At 43.0% G+C, this 21,853-nt stretch overlaps 1 protein-coding gene across 2 annotated transcripts in view; it reads left to right on the top strand.

Annotated features, from left to right (window-relative positions):
* The window catches only part of HS6ST2 (heparan sulfate 6-O-sulfotransferase 2), a 281,651-nt gene that overhangs the window by 222,562 nt on the left and 37,236 nt on the right, over positions 1-21,853 (top strand). The window contains exon 4 of one of the 2 annotated variants that reach the window (XM_045996488.1): positions 12,670-12,756. The exons of the other annotated variant lie outside the window; for it this stretch is intronic. Coding sequence (XP_045852444.1) covers positions 12,670-12,756 — 87 coding nt within the window. The remainder of the gene's footprint in view (positions 1-12,669; positions 12,757-21,853) is intronic. 2 annotated transcript variants of the gene reach the window in all.

Genomic DNA, 21,853 nt, shown 5'->3' with positions numbered 1-21,853 from the left:
ACAATGCCTGGCTGAGTTCTGAAATCCTGGCAGGCAGGCAGTAAAGGGCATGTCCCTTTACTTTAAAGAAAACTCCCACCCAGGACTGCAAGGGATGAGTAGAGCCAAACCTCCTAAGAGAAATTCAAAGAAAATAACAACAACAGAACTCCTTGAGAGAGAGAGGGTCATACCTTCCCTCCAGGGTTTCATCTCCCTCTTGAGTTTCTGGAACTGTAATGCTAAACTGCCCTCCCCTGAGCCCTAGACAAGCTAAGAATATTAAAGGTAAATTTCATAAACCACACAGAAAAAAAAAGAAGGAAAACATAATTAGCATAGAGTAGATGGGGTCACAAAATCCATAATTCAAAGAATTCCAGGGGAAACACTGAACAGTTTTTCAAAAAACACATTTCTTTTGTCCCTAACCCACAAATGATTTGTTCGTATCCCTTTTAGGCAGCTAGCTGGGTACCTTCCCAATAAATGCTAGGTTTCTGTCAAGTAAATGCTGTCTTATTTCCCTTTAAGAGTCAACTCTGCTTTCCCTGGTTGGAATCTTCTGTGCCACTTCTAGGACCCTCCCTTTCCAGATGCAGTCTGAAGAAGTGGTCTTCTTCCCATGGGCATGATGATTAGCTGACATTCTTGAACCCCAGTGAAGATTCTAGCCCTTCCCAGCTTAAGTTATCTATCTCACATAGACTCATTCTTTACACTTCATCAGTGTACCATACATCCCCCACTGACAGGGATCTGGAAATGGTTTAATATGGTTTAACACTCATGGCATCCCTTCATAGACAGTGCGAATGACAGGGTGAAGGGGGCCATTTTCTCACAAAGGTTGAGGGAGATAAGGAAGAGGGAAGGCTCTTCCCACAGGCTCTTCTCCCAGCCACTGATGAGGACATTTTCCACAAGGACTTTATTCTTTCCTTCATTCAGGCTTTCACCGTGGCTGGGAGCAGATTCTACAGGAAGAGCCTGCCCTCTTCCTTATGGCCCTCCACCGTTTCTCCATTTCCCCTAAGCCAAGAAGTCCTCCCAGACGATGAGACCTCGCACTGTGGTTTCAGTGTTTGTGGTAGAGCAGTGTATGGACACCCAGTTCATAGAGGTTTAAAGAATTTGTCAAATGGTAAGTTGGTAGTTTAGTGGCGAGGGAGAACCAGAGGTCGGTTAATTCAAGGCAGAGAGCCTATCTGACAAAAAGGTGGCAAAGGTAATAGCAGGACTCTGAGGAAGCGTCAGCTTCACCAAGTGCAAAACAAGCGGGTTTGGCATATAGATGACCCAAATTCTGATGATTACAGAGCCATGATGTTCTTGAAGTTTTGAAGCTAAGGGAACAGTTAAGTCCCATTTTTGATTTTGTACATGATAGAGGAAGCAAACAACAGGAACAATAATGAAAAGCAGACTAATTGTTTCTTTGGGAGATTACAACGAATGGTTTCTTTGGGAGCTGTATTTGCATAAACGAGTACAGTTGCTTTATCTAGTTCAGGCACTAAAAAGATTTCTTATTTTGTTGATCTTTGTTGCAATAAACAAGGCCGAACTGGAAAAAAAAGATGTCCAAAGCCTCTAATTACAGATTTGTTTGGTACAAGATGCTTCCTTCAGCATACCATAGATCATCTTTTCCAGGAACTGATGAAAACTGGTTGCATGTGATAAAGAAGGCTTATTCTCTATCAGAAATTCTTGGCATTATAAAGAATGGCATGACTGTTGAAATAACGCAACCCCTTAGAAAAGTGCACTAAAAGAAAGCAACAGGAAGCAGCTGGAAACTTAAGACACACAAATGTTTTATAATCAACAAATAAGTCTCTTACGATTGTGAAGCTCATGGCCCTAGATCCCATTTCTTCTCTGGCTTGCATGAGCCCACTTTCTCCACTTTAGCTTGTCCTTAATTTTCTTCCCAGGCTCTGCTCTTCTCATTCTACACACTCTCCCTGTGTAATCTCTTCTCCTAGTGCTGGTTTTCACCCACCACTAATATTCTGAAGATTCCCATATCTCTGGAGATCATTCTTCAGTGAGGTCTACATCCAGCTAAGCTCGGCGTTCCAATATCCAACTGTCAACCAAAGTCATAGTCTCGGGGGTCTCAACAGCACACAAAACTCAACAGAACCCAAAACGAACCTGTCATCTCTTTCCTACTCTCCCCCCACACAAAAAGAATGTCTACCCTTCTTGTACTATTTATTTTGGCAGATGGAGCCTCAACTCATTCGTGTTACTTCATCTTTGGCCCCAAGCCTTTCTGTTTTGTTCTGGACTCTCTGGGGTCCCTGGCCCTGTTTGCTAGGTGCTAGCCAAGTTCTCTCATTAACTTCATGTTCCAGCCTTGGTAGATCCCTTGGAGACCTCCCTTCTTTCTCCGGACCTTTCTTTGCTATCTTGAGGTGCTCTTCTAACTCCCTATTTCTATGAGCCTTTCCCTTGACTGGGTGCAGTACATTCAGTAAAGACCCTCTGCTATATGTCTTGGGTTAGAAGGGACAGTTACTAAAAAGTCCTATTCATTGAGAGAAATCTTTGGGTATAAATGATACCTTTTAATCAATTTTAACCTATCTATGGGTATAAATGATACCTTTAATCACTTTTAACAGTGATTTGTGGGTGACATACAGACAAGATATATTTTGTTTCCCTGAATTATCAGAATTATAATTGTCCACAAACATACCGGGTAAAATCATGCTCAGTTTTCCAAATCTTAGATGCTGACTGTTGGGTTTTATCCAGAAAAGAATGCCTGGGTGGCTCAGTGGGTTAAGTGTCTGCCTTCAGCTCAAGTGATGATCCCAGGGTCCTGGGATTGAGTCTCACAGCAGGCTCCTTGCTAGGCGGAGAGCCTGTTTCTCCCTCTGCCTGTCACAGTGCCTACTTATGCTCTCAGTCTCTTTGTCAAATAAATAAATAAATAGATAAATAAATAAATAAGTAAAATCTTTTTTTTTTTAAATAAAAGCAAGAAACGTAATGGTGTTTACACATCGTAGGATGGATAATGTTTGCAAAGGAGACCCTCCTTAGAACTAGCATGCACTGAAACAGATACCAGAATGAGTGATATTTGAGCAGTTTAAAAATGAAAATAGTTTCAAGTTTTTAACTGTCTCACTAAATACAACGAAAAAGCGTAAAAACCTTCAGTTTATAGGCTCTGGACTATGAAGAGACACACTGGAGCACAGTTGAGAGAACTTTCTTCCTGCAGTGGCCCAGAAAGCGTGATCAGCACCATTGCGGCTGTGGTCCTTCTACCTGCTGTCTAAGGAGACAGCCACCCTTTTCAATCTTTGCATATAGTCACTCCCTTAGAAAGCACTGAAGATACCAAATTCAGCAACAAGGATATTTGTGAATGCTCCTGCTTTTGGACACCAACGTGTAGCTAAAGAATTTGTGTCCCAAAGTCCTGATGTTAAGGTCTGAGACCTTGCTTGGGCAGGACTGTCACTGGCTCAATGACCCAATTTGTCCCAGATCCTCCAACTATTACAGAGACAGAAGATGACCTGACTCTGCCTGATTCCAGCTCCCATGCTCTTTGCACAACTTCAGAGTTGCCCTCCGTGAGTTTGGAAATATTCTCCAAATTTGCTGATTCCCACTGCTTTTACCCTACTGGAGTTTCGTTACCTGTGGGCCCTGGAGCTTAGAAATGGCACTGCGAGTAACTGCCATGTTTCTAGGCATATAATTTGAACAAAAAAACCAAAGCCATGTGACTGTTAGTTCACTTTTAACCTAATATCTGTTAGTCAGTCGGTTGAGTTCAACAAACATATGTTAGAAGTCAGATTTATCGGGGTGCCTGGGTGGCTCAGTGGGTTAAGCCTCTGCCTTCGGCTCAGGTCATGATCTCAGGGTCCTGGGATAGAGCCCCGCATTGGGCTCTCTGCTCAGCAGGGAGCCTGCTTCCCCCCTCTCTTTCTGCCTGCCTCTCTGCCTACTTGTGATCTCTCTCTCTCTCTCTCTGTCAAATACATAAATAAAGTCTTTTTTAAAAAAAGAAGTCAGATTTGTCAAGATGGTGGTTGGTCAATGGATATTGATAACCTGTTTTTAAAAAAATATTTTTTGAGAGAGATTGTGTGTGTGAGCAGGTGTCGAGGGAGGAGCAGAAGGAGAGGGAGAGAGAGAGAATCCCTAGCAGACTCCACACTTAGCGCAGAGCCTGACATGGGGCTAAACCTCACAACCCTGAGATCATAACCTGAGCCGAAATCAAGAGTCGAATGTTTAACCGACTGAGCCACACAGGTGCCTCTCTGTATTGATCACCTTCTACATGACAGATGTTACAAGAAACTTCATGAACAGATATGAATACAATCTGCTTGTTTCCTCAAAGAATTTAACATATACTGTGCAGGCAGAGTGGACATTCTTGATAATCAGTTAAGAGCAGACTTAGCAAGAAGTGAAAACTAAGTGATTATTCATGAGAGATAAGGAAATGGATAAATGATCGGCTTTCCCCTCACCAACACCCTAGGTTCATATCACTCTGCAGTAGAAAGACAGAAGCTCACTTTCAAATAAATCAGCTCACCAACTTTCCTTTTTTTTCCCCTCTGTGTATGAATTCCCGCCACAGCAGTTGGCCTCTTTGGTGTCTCCTAAAAAGTTCACTGAGACTTTTCTGGCCTACTCTGGGGACTCCCTAATGTATAATGTTCACCAAGTAGGCTCCAGTTGTGAATTTTTAATTATGCCAGATCATCTTCAGTAAATAGAACTCAATTCTATTAAATTCAAGCTCAATTAATGCTGTCACATCCAATTTTTATCCCACCCGCTATCGGGCTCCCCTCTGTGGAAGAATTGCCACTTCCTCAGGAAGGGAGAGTTTCTCCAGAGAGGGACATCTGCAGCCCTTTTGCATCCTCTGCTTTCCTGGCTCAGGAGCAGTAGACTGGGGGGGCCTTCATTCAAGCAGATTCTAACTGTGTTGCCTGGAAAGCAGGGACAATGGATATGGCTGACTCTTATCTCTCACTTAGCGGTGACTAAGTGTGTCTGTCTCATGCTTCTTGTGAGGCAGTGGTTCCAAAAGTGTGCTCTGCAGACCGGCAGCCTCCCCGTCACCTGGAAACTTGTTAGAGGTGTAAGTTCTTAGGCTCTGTCCTAGACCCTCTGGATCAGGAACTCTGCGGCTGGGGCCCAGCCTTTGACATTTTACAAGTTCTCCAGGTGATTCTGCTGTGATTAAGGCTACGGGCCACTGTTCGGAGGTATTTCAAAGTAAGGATACACAGAATTCCACTCTGTTTTGTGAACGTTCTCATAACCCAGGCTTTATTTTCTGATGTATGCATTTTAAACACACGCTGAAAACATAATTTTCCTAGTAGTAACTCAGCTTTCTCTGTACCTTCCCTGATACACCCACACATAAGCGGTTTTCTTCCCTGATTTATTTCCCTAGCACTTCTTAGTGCTTGCTTTATCCCATTGGGTACACTGTATCATGTCCCTGTTAATTGTTCACCTTCTCCACTAGCCTTGGGCCCCTTGAGGGCAGGAACTTTGTTATATGCATCATTGTCTCCCCAAGGCCCAGCATGGTGAAGGGCACACAGAAAACACACACTCACAGTAAATGGGTTTGGAGTAAATAAATTGTGTAGTGTTTTATAATTTTCAGAACCATGGGATGGCCTTCAGAAGTGGGCCTGGCAGACAAGGGAACCAAGATCCAGAGAAGTTAAAGTGACCCGGTGGGTGGGTTACAGACCCAGAGCTAAAGGTGAGAGCTTACCTCAGTTTGGGAAGGTTAACGGTCATCGTTCCTAAATATTGCCCTCATGAACTCAGCTTAGGAAGCCTGGGATACTTTGGTTCCTTAAGGGCAAAGCCCTTGATTTGCTCCCAGACATGCCCCTCCTACCCCCAGCTGTGGTGATGTTCCCAGCTGGGACATCCTTGTACCACCCGGGATTCTAAGAGAGGGCAGGTGAGGGTGCCAGTTAGTGAGGCACAGTGCAAAGGCAGAGCACAGGAAAGGGAGTTATGGCAAAAAATAGGAGCAGATTGTAGCATTATCGGAGGAGGTACAGTCTCTGATGTTCGCTTAGTCCTCAGTAAATGGAGCCCCAAGGAAAAGATAGGAGCTGCAAACGAAACCAAGTTTTCTCTCTCTCTTTTTTGAGATTTTATTTATTTATGGAGTGGGGGGAGAGCACGCATGAGCAGGGGGAGCGGCAGAGGCAGAAAAAGAAACAGACTCCCCACTGAGCAGGGAGCCTGATTCCGGGCTGAATCCCAAGACCCTGGGATCATGACCTGAGCTAAAGACAGGCACTTAACCGACTGAACCACCCAGGCCCCCGGAAACCAAGGTTTCAAGCTCAGTTTTGTTCATTGCCAGCAGCACGGAATGTACTTCGTGAGCTGTTTTTGTTATGGGAATGTTGACTGTGATCGTCACCCACCTCGCCTCTCTGCGCCCAGCTCACCTTATCATCTGTAAGCCTTCTGGCTGGGCTAAGAGGATGGGGAGAAGCAAGCTTCGGTCATGGGGTAAGGAAAGTCACTGGCCCACACAAGGGACAAGGTCTGCATTTTCCCATGTTAAGCTTAACATTGAACTCTACATAACTAAGTCAGATGACTCAGGGTCTTTTATTTGGACCCCTGGGATACAAGACTTTGTAACACACTTGTAAACCCCCATAAACTGGGGTGGGCATAAGCTGATGATGGCATAGTCTGCTCCCCAACACCTCGCTCAAAACATCAGCTTATTAATCACAATGGGGCGCTGTCCCATCAGGCCTTGCTGCCTGTCCTCATAGCTTTGACTTCTACTTGGGAGTAATGACTATACATCTGACCCTTTCTTTCTCCTTAAGCTGAGGTGTCATCTCTCTAATCGCCTGCTTGGACACTCTCCATCAACACCCTAACTCAGGATGCTCCAAACTGAATCCATCCACTTGTCTCATCCAGATTCCCTCCCAGCCAGTCTTTCTCTTTCACTGGCACCTTTGTTTTCCTAGCCATTCAGCTTCCAGACCCTCTCAAGCAGCTTTCCTGTAGATTTCAATCTCATTCTCCAGATGTAGTCAGTTGCCAGGTTCTGTCATTTCTTTTGCCCTGCCCCGCCTGGTCTCCTTCTTTCCAACCCCCCCCCCCCGCCCCCGACTACCATTCCGGTCAAGGCTGCCATCATATTTCAGGGCTCCATCACCCCAAACCTTGCAGTACCGGAGCTAGGTATAAATGCAACAGCTGTAAGACACAGTTCCAGTGACCTCCAATCATCTGTAACCCAGGTCCAAGCTCTTGGGAAAGATACAAGTGAATAGCCAGTTTAAATGAGAAAATAATATAATTTAGGAAGCGATTCATGTTCTTTCTTGATCCCAGCAAGGCATTCAGGGTGGTGACCTGGACAGGAACAGCATGTGCCAAGAGGTGAAGAGAGCAAAACAGCAACAATAATCAATGAGTCTATTGCTCCAGTCCCCGATGCCCCTGTGGGGAGTTGTGAGAGTGAAAAGTTAATGGAGGGGGAGAGGGCAAGATAATGTGAGCGTCCTGGCTATCTTTTCCAAGAGCTCTGCAATTACAAAGTAATTGTGAGCGTATGTGTGAATGGTTTACTGGATCACTTTAATTGCCTCTGCTCTGTAGTTGAGAATCCTAAGACAGCAAGAAGTTGTACGCCTTACTGGCAGCCAAGATTAGAACTTGAGATATTTGAATACATGCTTTGAAAAGATGAGGTTGCTCCGGAGAGATCACAGTTAACACCGTACTTCCTAGCAATAAAGATGAGCTGTTCTCGACCCTGAAAGCCTGTCATTATCTGCAGTTAAGCAAAGAAATGCTAGGGAAGGAAGCTAACTGAAAGCACAGGTTAACGAATTGAACTTTCTTTGCTCGATGATTCACAGAAATATAGATAATAAGAACACTTCAAAGGACATCTTTGAAGATGTCTATCTATCTAAATAAATATCTATCTAAATAAATATCTATCTATCTAAATAAAGATAGATGTCTATCTATCTGAATACTATCTTATCTAAATAAGATAATAAGGACACTTCAAAGGGTATGGACAAAAATTGAGACAGTTTGGGTGGAAGAAAACAAAAAACGTTTGGAGCACAGAAAGAAAAGCATTCAGGACATAACCCAGCAAGATAGAAAAATGAAATATAGAAGCCTCATCAGCTCTAATGGACTCTGAAAAACAACCTGAGGGTTTTGAAGGGTCAGGGGTGGGAGGTTGGGGCTCTAATTAAAGGAAATCAATATTTCAAGCGATGTCTTGCTCAGTAACAGAACAAGGACAAAAATACTTCAGAAATGTGAACCTTTTAGAAAATAGGAAAGCCAGTTTGCATGGGGAAGCAAGCATGATGAAGAAGCGATCATGATTTCAAAGCCCTTCAAAAGACGACCACTTGGTAGATATGTTATACAGGGAGCTCAAGCACTTGCTGGAGAAGCAGATCAGACGAGCTTATAGCCCTGGTAGAATCTATACATTTTAAGTGCGTTTCCTCACCCTGTGAGCTTCAAGGAGCCCAGAGTCATCTCAAGGGAGCAGTTAGCTACCATTTCCCTGGATAGATCTGAAGTAACCTCTTAATGACAGCTTGGGTTACACGTCAGTTACCACTTAGGCGAACACACACTGGAAAAGACGAAGAGCTATACAAGTGCAGTAGGGTTATTGTTATTCACAGGCCCTAGCCAGCTACGCAGGCAAGCTTGCTGGAGAACCCTGTCCAAGCTCAACCTGTCCTTAGGGTCCAGGTGATGATCAACCAAGAGGCCAATTCTAACTAGACAGGAATCTAACCAGAGTACAGTCGGCCCAGACCATTCTTCTCTAGGAATGGAAAATGTGTGACGTGTATGTCACCACCTCCTCTCTCTCCCAGTGCCAGGCATTGATAATCGATCACGGCACTCTTTCTACTGAGCCCAGAGGCAGCTCTTTTCGTTTGTTTGTTTGACAGGTATTTTCTGAGCGCTCTCTTAAGAGCTGGGCAGATCAACAATAGAATATAAGCAACACTACAAGCACCATATGCTGGGTGCCAAACAAAAGATATGTAGCCAGTATGACAGCCCGACTCTCCTGGAATTCAATTCCCTGAAACACTGACAATTAATTTTTTTTAAATTTCATTGCTGTTATAGTTAGTGCAGTGCGACTAGTTTTCATGGGTCCGAGATGAATTAGTTCCATAAAGAGCCCACGAAGTACTATAGGAAATGCAGAAGTTTCTGTATACCACCCATGAAGAAAGTGAGCTGAGTGTGTTTGAAACTGCTAGGTTCTTCTCCCTCAAGTACCTCTCTGATCTAAGAGAAAAATCCAGATTGGAGTGGATCTGATTGCCATTTTGGGTTAAGTACACTGGATGCCATTTCAGCGTCAAATTATTCAATCAAAAACACTTTGAAAATGCTGGAGAGTTGGGTTAGTCAGAATTTTCCAACCCGAATACAATGTGCATAATACCGCAGATTTCCCCCCAAGTTTCTAGTGTTGGAGACATTATTTGTGGAGCCTGTGGGAAATGGCTTACTTGATAGATGGAGACGGGCAGACAGACAGACAGAAGGAGCACTAGCACTCATTAACTTTTCCTATCAGGAGCTCATCTGGAATAGTCTTCATAGGCCTTTGATGAGGCTAGCTGTGAGGCTGAGTGGAGGAAGCTCGGATTCATACTCCCAGGGATTTCAGGCCACAGCCCTTAAGATCTCAACCCAAAGAGGAGATGAAAGTAAAGAAACCTGATAGGCAGTCTAGAGACAAAATAATGACAAGAGGAGTAGGTCTGTTTCAGATATATGAGTTGGAAACTAACTCAGAGTCAACACAGCTCCACTCCTATCTCATTTGCCCCAAATTACCATCTGTATACCCTAAGCAGATAGGGCTGATTCCTCTAAGTCCCTGAGATCCCCGGATGTTCCTGTGGCCAGCGTTCTTGACAGCATCTGAGTCTTCAGGTCCTTGACCTGTTTTTCCAGATCTCTGAGGCTCCCAGACAGTCTGCGGCCGCAGGATTTTCTCTTTCTGGCTCACAGGGCACTTCTGGAAAACTCAGTGTCCTGCTATCTCAAGGTTTCAGAATTAGAGCGTCTTGTTCAGACTTAGGAACTTTGGGGCAAACCAATGAGTCTTTTCCCTCAGTGTCCCCAAGCCTTTCTAGACAACAGTCCTCAGTCCGTCTACAAAACGAGCCTCCTGGGATCCAAGCCTGCCACAAACTGTGCCTGGTCCCTGCCCCACTTTCGGATACACTTCACCACTACCAATGCATCAAAACGTTTTGGGTTCTTTGATTACTTTCAGTCCCAGTCATGGTGCCATACCTTCTGTATGTGATTTTCCTCTGAGAAAGTTTTTGTTTCTATTCCCTTCAGATCTGGATGTACGGGACTTGGCAGTAGGTCAGAGGGGTCCTTATTCCTATCTTTTAAAGGACTACTGCTCCCAGACCACTCCTGTCTAGAGCAGCAGTTAACAATAAGAAAGCTGCCACTGACGGCTGCCAGCTTTCCCTGATGTCCTGCCGCGCCCTGCATGGAGCTTAGACGGGGTCACTTGTCATGCAGATGATAAAGGACTCTTGTGCCCAAGGCACAGGCATGGGAATTTAGCAGTGAGAACGCGTGTTCTTGCATTGAAAAGGATGTGGATGCCTGAACTTTAATGGCCACCTAGTCGGAGCCCCCCTCACTCCCCGCAGCTATAGCTTGCAAGATCAAAAGAGCTGTTGTTCCACAGTGCTTCCACTGAAGTTTCCCACTCCCTTGTGTCTGAGTGAGGGGCAAGGCCGAGGAAGGCTTGGCGGTCAGTGACCAGGATGTGTAAGTGAGGAAATTGAGCCTGGCTTGAATTTGGCAATTCGTAGAATATTGCCTCCTCCGCATGGGACTGCCCTGACATGCTGGAGGAGGCGGTTTTGAATTCTTCCGAGTTAGTCTCTTGCCTCATTGCTTGGTATGATCTCTTAGTTTCTGAGCTCAACTCTGCATGAGGAAAGAAGCTGGTATGGTCCCAGGTGCGGCTAAGGAGTTCTTTGCTAGAAAGTCATAATAGATAGGCCAGGGCATCATGGAGTCTGCAGACCCCACTCAGAACGTAACCCCAGTCTGGTGAATCCGTGAGCAGCACAAGGAAATGGTCCCTGCACTGTGCGGGAATCCCGGCACTCTTATTTGGCAAGCTTCTGGTATTTCCCCCGGGGATATAATGTATGCTCACTCTTTCTAGAAGGTCTGCCCCCTCCATCGGAAGGAGCTCACTTTGGTGTCTCCCACTCCCAAGAACTGTAGGGGCTTTTGCCATCTGTCTGGGTAACCCTCATCTGTGCCCACACACTTCTGTGTTACCTTGGTGATCCTCCAAAACTTAAGATTCTCTTTTGTTGCAGTCATATCCATGTCGACATTTAAAGCTGATGAGTGCAGGGCAGCCCATCTTTAACCCCACATATAGATATAGTGACTTGCAGGTACTTATTTCTGAGGTACTTAAAAGATTCGTAAGTATCTGGAAAGCTCTTTGACATTCTCTGAGACAATATCTGTGCCTTTGGAAGACTCCATTATCGTCACCGAAAACCAAGATACGCATTTTTCTTTTTTACCTTCACTTTTCATAAAAGGTAATGCTGACGTAGATCTGAGTAACAAAAAAAAAAAAATCTTTCTGTTGAAATCAGGATAAAGGATAAATAATTCCACACATCATCAAGTGGAGAGAAAGGCTTTGAATTGGTTTCCATGGAAATCTGAAGATGAAGTAAAGTAATAATTTCCAGGCAAAGCAGCTGAATTGAAGATAATGGTAAAAATAGTTTGATAAAGAAAATAGAATAAAGTAATCAAGAAGACTCCAATCAATTATTCCTTTTTGTTTACCTTCAAGTGATTAATTTGTCTGCGTTTATTAACCTGATGAGATTAAGCAGACCTTCCTAGTGATTTATTTCGTAATTGTTTCCAAGGTTTGACATAAGTTGTGCAGTTATTAAAGGTGGAGATTTAAATTCAATTACTCATGAAGCAGGTGGTGCTTTTCTTGAAAGAATATCTGAATTCACGGCCTTCCCGTGTTAACATTATGAGCAAAAATTATTAATTCATCTGATAGTATCTCCCAAAGACTTTTAGAAGTCATTTGACATCCACATACTTCACTAAAAGTCAGCAGCTTCAGAACTGAACTTGTAATACAGACACTCCAGAGACTGAAAAGAAAGGATTTTTATGTTAAAGACTGGTTATTTTTACAATTTCTTTTTCTTTCTTTCTTTCTTTCTTTCTTTTTTTTTTTACTGGAAGCTCCCTTGGGGTCTGGGCTATGGTGCTATCATTAATGGACTCTACCAGCTCAAACTCTGAATGCCAAAAGGATAGCTTTCTTTGAACTTGACCAGTGGTTCGCACTCTTGTTACCTTTGAAGGGCTCACCACTGCATAAGATCATTCTGTATTTTGACAGGAGAAAGAGAGAGAGAGAGACACACACACACACACACACACAGAGAGAGAGAGAGAGAGAGAGAGAGAGAGACTGAGCTGGAAAGTATTTAAATGAAATGACTAATTGCTTTTTGTCTCTATGGTCATTGTTGTATATATTTTTTTCTATTCCTTCTGTGAGTGTAGTAAGGATAGACGGGGTTCTCCAAACACTAATCAAGGCGCCAGCTCTCCATCATCCACAAAGGCCCGGAATGCATCTAAGAGTGGAAAGTAAGTGAAAAGTGTCCCTGTGCATAGCATATCACCAAGCCTTGTGCTGTCCTCATTTTGTCTTTCATTCATGCTCATTCAGCAAAGATTTGTGGAATGCCTTCTGTGTGCCTCACACTGGACAAGTCACTGGGGAATGTAAATGAGTAAAGCATGTGTCAAGAATATCGGGTATACGAAGGACTAAAGATGCAGGAAGAGAGGGATAGGAAAGTCGGGCTGAGTGTGGAGGGCAAGGAGATAAAGCAAAGCAAGATTTGGACTATGTGTTTTAAAAATTAAAGGAAGAAGCAGCAGCACTGATTCGTCATCGTTTGAGTTGCAAAATCCATGAAACTCTTTGACCCATACATTAAGCTTTAGGATTGAGTTGGAAAAGTCAGGAAAACCATTCCACGAATGTCCTGATTTAAGTACATTTCCATTGTAACCATGTCGCTGATTCATGTGATATATTTACTTTTCCCAGTAACCAGCATGTACCATGTCCTACATGCAACTGTCTTTGTGGTATTGCCAAAAGTTGTACTGGCTGAGTATCTGTGATGTTAAAATGACCTCTTTGGGTTAATTCCAGAAAACAGCCTCAGCTGATCCAGCCAACTGGATTCAGCAGAGCATGGCTGTAACAATGTGGTCCTCTGCAGGTGACATACCTCCGATTGGGGGCTTCCCCTCCAAAGTGGCTGCAGCCCTCTGGTGAATGACTTGGGTTCTCTGTAGGCTACGTCTCTCAGTAGCATAGGGCACTATGAGAGGCAGAAATACAGTCCAGAAGGAGGACCCAGCCTGCATCTTGAAGATGAAAGATGCCTTCATCATGCTAAAAGCTCTAATCTAGCAACAGGATATATCACTATAAGAGCATGGCTTTGCAATGGAAGGTGAATTTGTAATGGTCATATATTTTATGTATTCAGTGTCAGACCATAAGTGCTGCATTTGTAATATGATCTTATATTCAATTCCCAAAGTGAAAGATCCATTGGCTGCCCCCCCGCCACCTTTTCTTCTCCTCCTGAATACCATTTCAGGTTTGCCTATAAAGTCGAATGTGGTCTATATTGGAGAATATAGAAAGCAGTGGTGAAGACATAAGACTAAATCTCCAAGCACTTATAACTCGTTTCCGTGATTTATCACCACACACCACAGTCAAAATACTGTATAAGTGATGAAGGTAGGGAATTGATGCACCACAGTCCCAAGCAGATGCACATTTCCAAATTAGTCCCAATTCAACATCAGCGTGTGCGCTCCGTGAGCAGATAAGGCATTGGAGAGTCGCTCTCACCACCATGCTCGCAGAAATGGCGGGCCACATCTGGGGCCCTGGTATTCCCCTGTTACCCTGACAACTACAGGGCACAGTCTCCACGTATTAGACCCTGATGTATCGCGCAGGATGCTCCTGATTGCCATTACACTTTGAAAGGGGCACTGTTTGGTGTCTTTTGGCTTTGCTGGGACTGAGTCTCTTACCTTTTGAGTAAAGAATCTCGCATGAGCTGCAAAGGGAGCATTGGCCAAATTTGGGTTCAGATGACAGAGAATGAATAGCTGATAGCATGCCCAGGTTGTGAACAGTAGGAGGCCCGCATAAATACATCCTTACGTGGATAAATGTGATCTTCTACCATGTTTGCTGTATTTGGACACATCCCAAGCTTCTGCCACCAAGAGGGCCTCCCTCGCGCATTCGGAGCTGGGTGCCTTCTATTGGCCCTGTACGTGACTCATGGATTGAGGGAGCTCCTTATAATTCCTCATTTTTTTGTTGTTGATTATTCATGAAAACTAAGAAGTTCTCCAATATACTCTTTGTGAACACGTATGCCAGCTCCCTTGATCTGACTTACATGCCATTAGCTTTGGGGAGGTTTTAAAAATGATTTCTCTGCACGTTTTCTCATATCTCTGGCTGTCTGTGTTAACGGGAGCAGTAGAGAGCAGTCTCCATATAGTGAGACTGTTTGGGGGCCCTTTTTACCCTTTCCACACCAGTGTATTGCTGTTAGGCACACATGTTGTAATTTGGAGAGCGTAGTTATTTCCTGCGTACTTCCTTGGTTTGGGGGTTGGGGTGGTGTACGGTGTGGGGAGGTAGATTTCTGCACCCTGGAGCTTTTCCCATGATGCACTGTCACAACGGGCAGCGTCCGAGTTGCTGTTCTGCTGGGTTTTTCTCATGTTACTTGACCTAATGAGCGTGATGTGGAATAGTTTTTATTTTGAAGCCAGAAACTGGCTGGGAGATAGAAGGCACGGCCCTTTCTTCTCTGAAAAGAAATTATGTCTCTTGTTTTTTGAAGAAACAAACAATTCAGAATTCAAGCTGCCTCTGATACACATGGTGGCTTCGAGAAATCATAACTAATATGTGTTGAGTGAACGTTCTGAACCAACCTCTGTACCGAGCACCTGACAGTTTTGTATCCTTTATCCTCAACGACCAGAAGCTTTTGAAATAGGCACTCTTATTATTTCTGTTTTATACATGTGGAAATTGGAGAGGATAGTATGTGCCTCCATGGGGGGTCTCCAGACGGACAATTTCGGTAAATTGCTTTTTTAAGTTTAATTACTTTAAGACAACTGAAATATATCGAAGGTTTATTTTTGCCATTGTGCCAAATGCTGGGATCTCATAGACAAATACAAGATATAATATGTGCCTTCAAGGAGCTTACAGTCTCCTTGTGGAGAGGAGAGGGGAAAGGATGACAAGATGGTATTTACAGTGAAGCAGTCATAGGCTACTACTGTTGGAGCCCAAATTGTCACCCCTAACCAGTGCCAGGGTTGCAGTGGGGAAGACGTTATGTGGGGATATCAATGAAGGCTTCTGAGAAGTGACCCCTGAACCCTTTCATTTGCCCACTTTCCCCTCAGGTAGCAAGGCGAGGTCAGAAAAGGAAAATGTGTAGCAGTTACGAAGGTGGGCAGAATCCCCCAATGTTGATAAGAACAGTTTGGGGCTGTGAATTAGGTAAAAACTAAAACCAAATGGCCCATTCTGCACTTTTAGGGGGACTTCAGTGCATCAGAGGCCAACTGAGATGTAGTGAAGCATGCAGAGTAGCTTCAGAAACCTACAGCTTAAAAGTTGTGTCACTTCTGGCCCCTCTGTTTCATTGCCTGGATCTGAAGCTGGGTAGCCAGCCCTCTGTTTTAGGCAGGAACAGATGGAATGGGATAGATCTGAGCAGCAGAGCCAGACTGCCCTGGCAATGACTTTCAGGGAGATACATGCACTTTCCTCTATGCCAACAGTGAGCCAAATTGACAAGGCAGAAAGAAAAACTCAGTGCAGACCCATAACTCTGATATCAGGAAGCATAGGTTTTGCAGAGGTTGACCCATGACTAGCCAGGCCTGGCCACTACATTTAACCACACATTTGGTTCCCTTTGGTAATGTGAATCTGTTATTCCTTTGAACGCATCACGCCAGAATCAATCCATTTGCCGACCCGTTGTGTTAATCCTAGCCAGCACATAAACTGTCAAGGCTGAGCATACATGGCAGTGACAAGGAGACATTATGAATTTTCATGTTGTATCAGAACACACTTTACAGGAGGCGAACTCTTTTGCTGAACAGATAAGGACACTAGGACTCAAGAAGGGTCAGTCACTTTCCCAAATACATGCGTCTAGTTAGTAGCAGAGGTCAGCCTAGATTCCCAGTCTTCTAATATTTGTCCCCTGCTCTTTTTACTACAATGTATGCTACAGTTCTTCTCCCGGATAGCAAGGTACTTCAGCTAATCACACCAAAGGAGCCTCAGAACCTGGTCTCAGGATGTCCAGCCAAGTGCTCTGCCCTCCATATACCATGATACCTATGTTGGGTAGGTTCTGTCAGCCACTGTGCAAATAGAGACTTGGGGGAGAAATTAGAATCATTTCATTAAAAAAAAAATGTAGCCATAGTGATGATGAAAGGAAGTAGTGTGCACTTTTTAAACACTTTCCTTTTGCTCTAAACTAACATCATTCTGGTTGTGTTTGGGCAGTCACCCATTTTCAACATTATTGTTGAGTGATCTCAAGTCTTTAACACCCTTTCATTAAGGAAACAATAGCAAGAACTCATAGCTCTCCCTCAAATCAGCCAGCTAAGGTTGAGGGTCTGTGTGTGTGTGTAACATTCAGAGGCATCAGTTTAAAAATTGGATCATAAGCAGTTGCAGACGACTATGGAAATTAATCACCCCTTCAGTCTGAAATGTTTTCCACATAGGCTCAGGCTATGGAATGACAAGAGCCAAGTTCCATTTTCAGATACTAATGAAGACCATGAATATTACAGGACCAGGGCAGAGAACCCAAGCACAGTGCCTGGTAAATGATGCCATAAATGTTGAATTCAGTACCATAAATGTTGCCTTAAATGAATTAAGCCAGGGATGCTAAAATGGAGAAAAAGGACTGCAGATGGGGAATATGAGGACCAAGTCAAACTTGTTCACTTCACACATCTGCCTGGAGCTGACCCTAGTAGCAGATGCCACAGGAAGATGGACTTCAACCTGTCTTGGCCCAAATTGTCTCATAATGAGGACACCTATTTATCTATTCAGTTAGGAGCACATAGCTTCATAAATAAACTAAACACACCAACACTGTCTTGGTTTTGGTTGGCAGGAGCCAAATGAAAACATTTCCTGCTTTAATAAGAAGGGAAGTCTTGCTTCCTTTCTGGACAGAAGGAAATGGACTTTATGGACTCAGCATATGGTGCAAATTGAACTGTTTACACGTGCATTCCTGGGGTTGAACCCTGCACACCATGATCTCATGATTATGTCCTTTCCTCTAATTGAGAGCCATGCATTTCTTTTAAGACAGTAGTCCGACTATTGTTAAAGCCTCCAGTTTTGCCTCTGATATGGAAGTGTGTGTGTGTGTGTGTGTGTGTGTGTGTGTTCACTTCAAAATGTTTGTGTGCTATATGGACATAACAGTCAGGTAGCCAAGTATTCAACTTGTCAGATAGTCTTAGCAGTTTTACATGCTGATGATGGCAGTAGTGCCTTAGTTTAGCTATGAGGCTATGTCTAATATCACAAAGGCTTGTGACAAAGCAAAGCGCTGAACTGACTGCTATCTCTGTCTCTGTCTCTCTTTGCAACTGCTCCTTTGTAGAAAAAAACAAATGACAAAAACAGAAACTGATGTCAGAAGGTATTCCTAAAAATGGCTCTGAGTGTGCCTGAGAATCATTTGTAGCCTAATTGCCTTTTCCTCTAATATTCCCCATCCGGGATAGTGTGAGACTTTTGGTCATAGCAAAAAAAGTCAGATCTGTTCCAGAAAGTGCATTCATTAACAAGGCAGGAAAGTAGCCTAAGACATTTAAAAAAGATTTCCAATAACAAGGGGTAAATACCACACAGGCTGGACATACTTTGAGGTTTAACCTAGAGCTAATGGCTGCAGCACAGAACTGTTCAAAGATTGCTTGAAATAAATGAATCATGTAGCCTTGTGTGTATTCTAAAGGACATCAGCTTTGGAATCAGAGAGACTTGGATTTGAATTCTGGCTCCACCACCAATTAACTTTGTGCCAACTTCATTGGGCCATTGTGATGATGAAATGCCATAATCTAAGGCAAGTTCTGCAGTACCTGGCACAGGACAAGTGCTTAATAATGTCACCTAGTGATTATGTTGGTTTCGGCTGCCAACCTATTGCAGCTGGGAACGCTGTGACCTGGCCAGTATAGTTCTGACCAAATGAGAGCTCTGGGTGGTGCAGCTTGCCTAGTTATCTGCTTTGCCAGCTCTGGAAATGGAAAAACAGCAGCCCCAGAACCATCGGCAACACATAAGTAATTCCTGCAGATTAGGTTAGAAAAGATATTACTAGTAGATCCAGGAAGAAATAGTTCAGTCATGGAAACATTTTCTAGCAGGTCCACATGCATCTCTGTGATGGTTAGGATAAAGAGTATACTTACTAACATAATAGATGCCCCCCAAATATCTGACTGTCCCTACTGGTCATGGTTCTACAGCTTCATCAGGAAGAGTGATTCTGTTAATGGAGCTTTGGAAAGCAGGAGCCATCTTTCTCCCTTCTCGCCTGCCATACAAAATCATGGCGCAAATATGTTGCTCCCTAGAACACAGGTCCTTGATAACATTTTTTCCCTCTGAAATATACAAGAGTGAGAACTCTCCTTTGCACTGTTCTGGCACAGCTGAGTTATGTCCAGTTTCCAGGTATTGGCTAGAATTCCACTCCTGCTCTCCCACTCAAGAAAGCCCAGGCGAACAAGGAAGAGTGAGGTTAAACAGGATTCTCCTATTTTCCTCCAAGTAATAAATCTCTGTCTCTGTCTCTGTCTCTTTTTCTTCTGCCCTCCTTCCCTTCCACCTCCCATCTATCTGTCTGTCTACCCACCCGTCAATGCTACATCTGATCTTTCATCCCAATATTTTTAGGTCTCATACCAGCTCTTTCTGAGTTGAGGGGATTACAGTGGCTAAATAAATAACATCTTCTAATGCCTCCAGGACAAATCTGTGTTTTTCCAAAACGAAATTATTAAACATGGCCCATTGTGGTTTCCAGTACTAAGAAAGTACGAGAACATGGGGCAAAATTGATGTGCTATCTAAATAATTATTATGAGCCCATCAGTGACTAAAAATCTAGAGTGTAGAATAGAACTTTTTAATATGATGAAATTCAGTTTATCATTTTTTTTCTTTTCTGGATTATGCTTTAGGTATCATATCTAAAAAAATCTTTGCCTAATCCAAAGTTGCAAAGGTTTTTACCTGTGTTTTCTTCTAGATGTTTTATATAGTTTTAGGCGTTACATTTAGGGCAGTTATTCAATTTGAGTTAAATTTTGTATATGGTGCAAAGTTGAGATCAAAGTTTTGTTTTGTTTTACACATGGATATCCAGTCATTCCATTACCATTTCACTAGAAGAATATATTTTCCATATATATTTATATTTCCATATATATATTTTATATATTATATATATATTTCCACACATATATTTCCATAGCTATATGGCTACTGTATATATATATGGATATATATATATATATATATATATATATATATATAGGGCTACATATATATATATATGGGTCTACTTTTAGATTCTCAGTTGATTGATATGTTTACCCTTATGCCAATTCCACATTGTCTTAACTACTCTGGCTTTATAATAAGTCTTGAAATCAGACGGTGTGAGTCCCTCAACTTCATTCTTCTTTTCAAAGTTGTTTGGGATATTCTAAGTCCTTTGCATTTTCATGCAAATTTTAGAAACAGCCTATACATTTATAGGAAGAGAAAAAAAAAACCCTGCTGGAATTTTGTAAAAGATTGTGTTGAATTTATATATCAAATCTTAGGTGAGGATGGTTTAAGATGGCAGTATAGGAAAAACATGAACTCACCTGCTCCTATGGACATACCAAATCTACAGCTGCAGATAGAAAAATTCTTTGAAAAAGACCTAAAAACATGCTGAATACCTCCTTCACAGCAAAGGGTAAAAAGACCAGATTGAGATGAGTAGGTGAGACAGAACATGGTCTTGCCAAAAACCCCACCCCTGGCATGACAACCCACAGGTAGGTGGGATCTCACAAACATAAGGTATATCCGCAAGGAGTGAGGGGTTCAAGACCCACATCTGGCAACTCTAACTCTCGGGACGTGCACCAGTGAGACAAGCCTCCAAAACATCTTTGAAAATGTTTTGGCTTTGAAAACAAAAATGGCTTAAGTCCAGGAGACCCAAAGGGCTGGAAGAAACTGAGACTGCTCTTAACAGGTTCAGGTACAGACTCACTTGCCCTGAGACTCATGACAAAAGCAGCAGATTGAAAAATGCCTAGATCATGTGTGAAGGAGATTCACTGGCTAATTTTAAAGTGTCTGCTGAAAGCACAGGGATGTGTTGGAACTCTCTCTACGGATAGAGTTACTTGAAGATGCCATATCTGCACTCTCCTTCTGCCTGGCTAGTGCTACATGCCCTGGACTATTGTTCCCCATGACCCTGCCCCATCAAACTTGTTGGGTAGGCTCACCATAGCTGCATGCTCCCCTGTGACCCAGCCAAACCCAGTAGATGGATGCAATCTATATAGGAAATATCCTTTGAACACCTGGCTCTGGTGGTCAGTGGGCTGGGGTGGAGTTTATGTTTCTAGACCCCACAGAACTGAAAAAATTGAAGAGAGAGTTCTTGACAGGCTACTGCCTCCAGGGGACTGTAGACAAGAGACTGAAACACACTCCTTGTTTTCCTATGACCACTTCTTCAAGACTGGAAGAGATTGGTGTTCTGCCTAACAGGACAAATATGGAGAGTCCAACAAAATGAGGGGAAAAAGGGGTATGTTCCAAATGAAAGAAGATAAAACCCTGATGGAGGGAATTTAATGAAAGGGAGATAATTTACTCAATACAGAGTTGAAAGAAACAGTTGTAAAGATGTTCACTGATCTCAGGAGAAGAATGAATGAGCACAGAGAGAATGTCAACAAAGTGACAGAAAAATACAAGAAAGCACTAAACCGAAGTCATGGAGCTAAAAAATATAATAACTGAACTTAAAAGTACACTAGAGGGATTCAACAGCAGACTAAATGAAGCAGAAGAAGGGATTAGGGGCCTGGAATACAGGAGAGTAGAGGTCACTCAAGTGAAGCAACAAAAAGAAAAAAAGAATTTTTTTTAAGAGAAAAGAATTCTTAAAAAATGAAGTAGTTTAAGAGACCTATGGGACAGCATCAAGTAGAACAATACTAATATAATAGGGGTCCAGAAGGAAGAGAGAGAAAGGGACAGAAAACTTATTTGAAGAAATAATGGCTGAAAACTTCTCTAACTTAGGGAAAGAAACAGATATCCAGCTCCAAGAAGCCCAAAAAGCTCCAAATAAGACAAAGCCCAAGACAGCCACACCAAGACACATTATAAATTAAAATGTCAGAAATTAAAGCTCAAGAGAGAGTCTTAAAAGCAGCAAGAGAAAAAGAACCCATTATGTACAAGGAACACCCACTCTCCCGCCATAAGACTGTCAGATGATGTTTTTCAGCAGAAACT

This window comes from Meles meles, chromosome X, assembly GCF_922984935.1.
Source record: "Meles meles chromosome X, mMelMel3.1 paternal haplotype, whole genome shotgun sequence".
Taxonomy (NCBI): Eukaryota; Metazoa; Chordata; class Mammalia; order Carnivora; family Mustelidae; genus Meles; species Meles meles.
The sequence above is the reverse complement of the archived record's forward strand: the minus strand, read 5'-3'. Positions and strand labels throughout refer to the sequence as shown.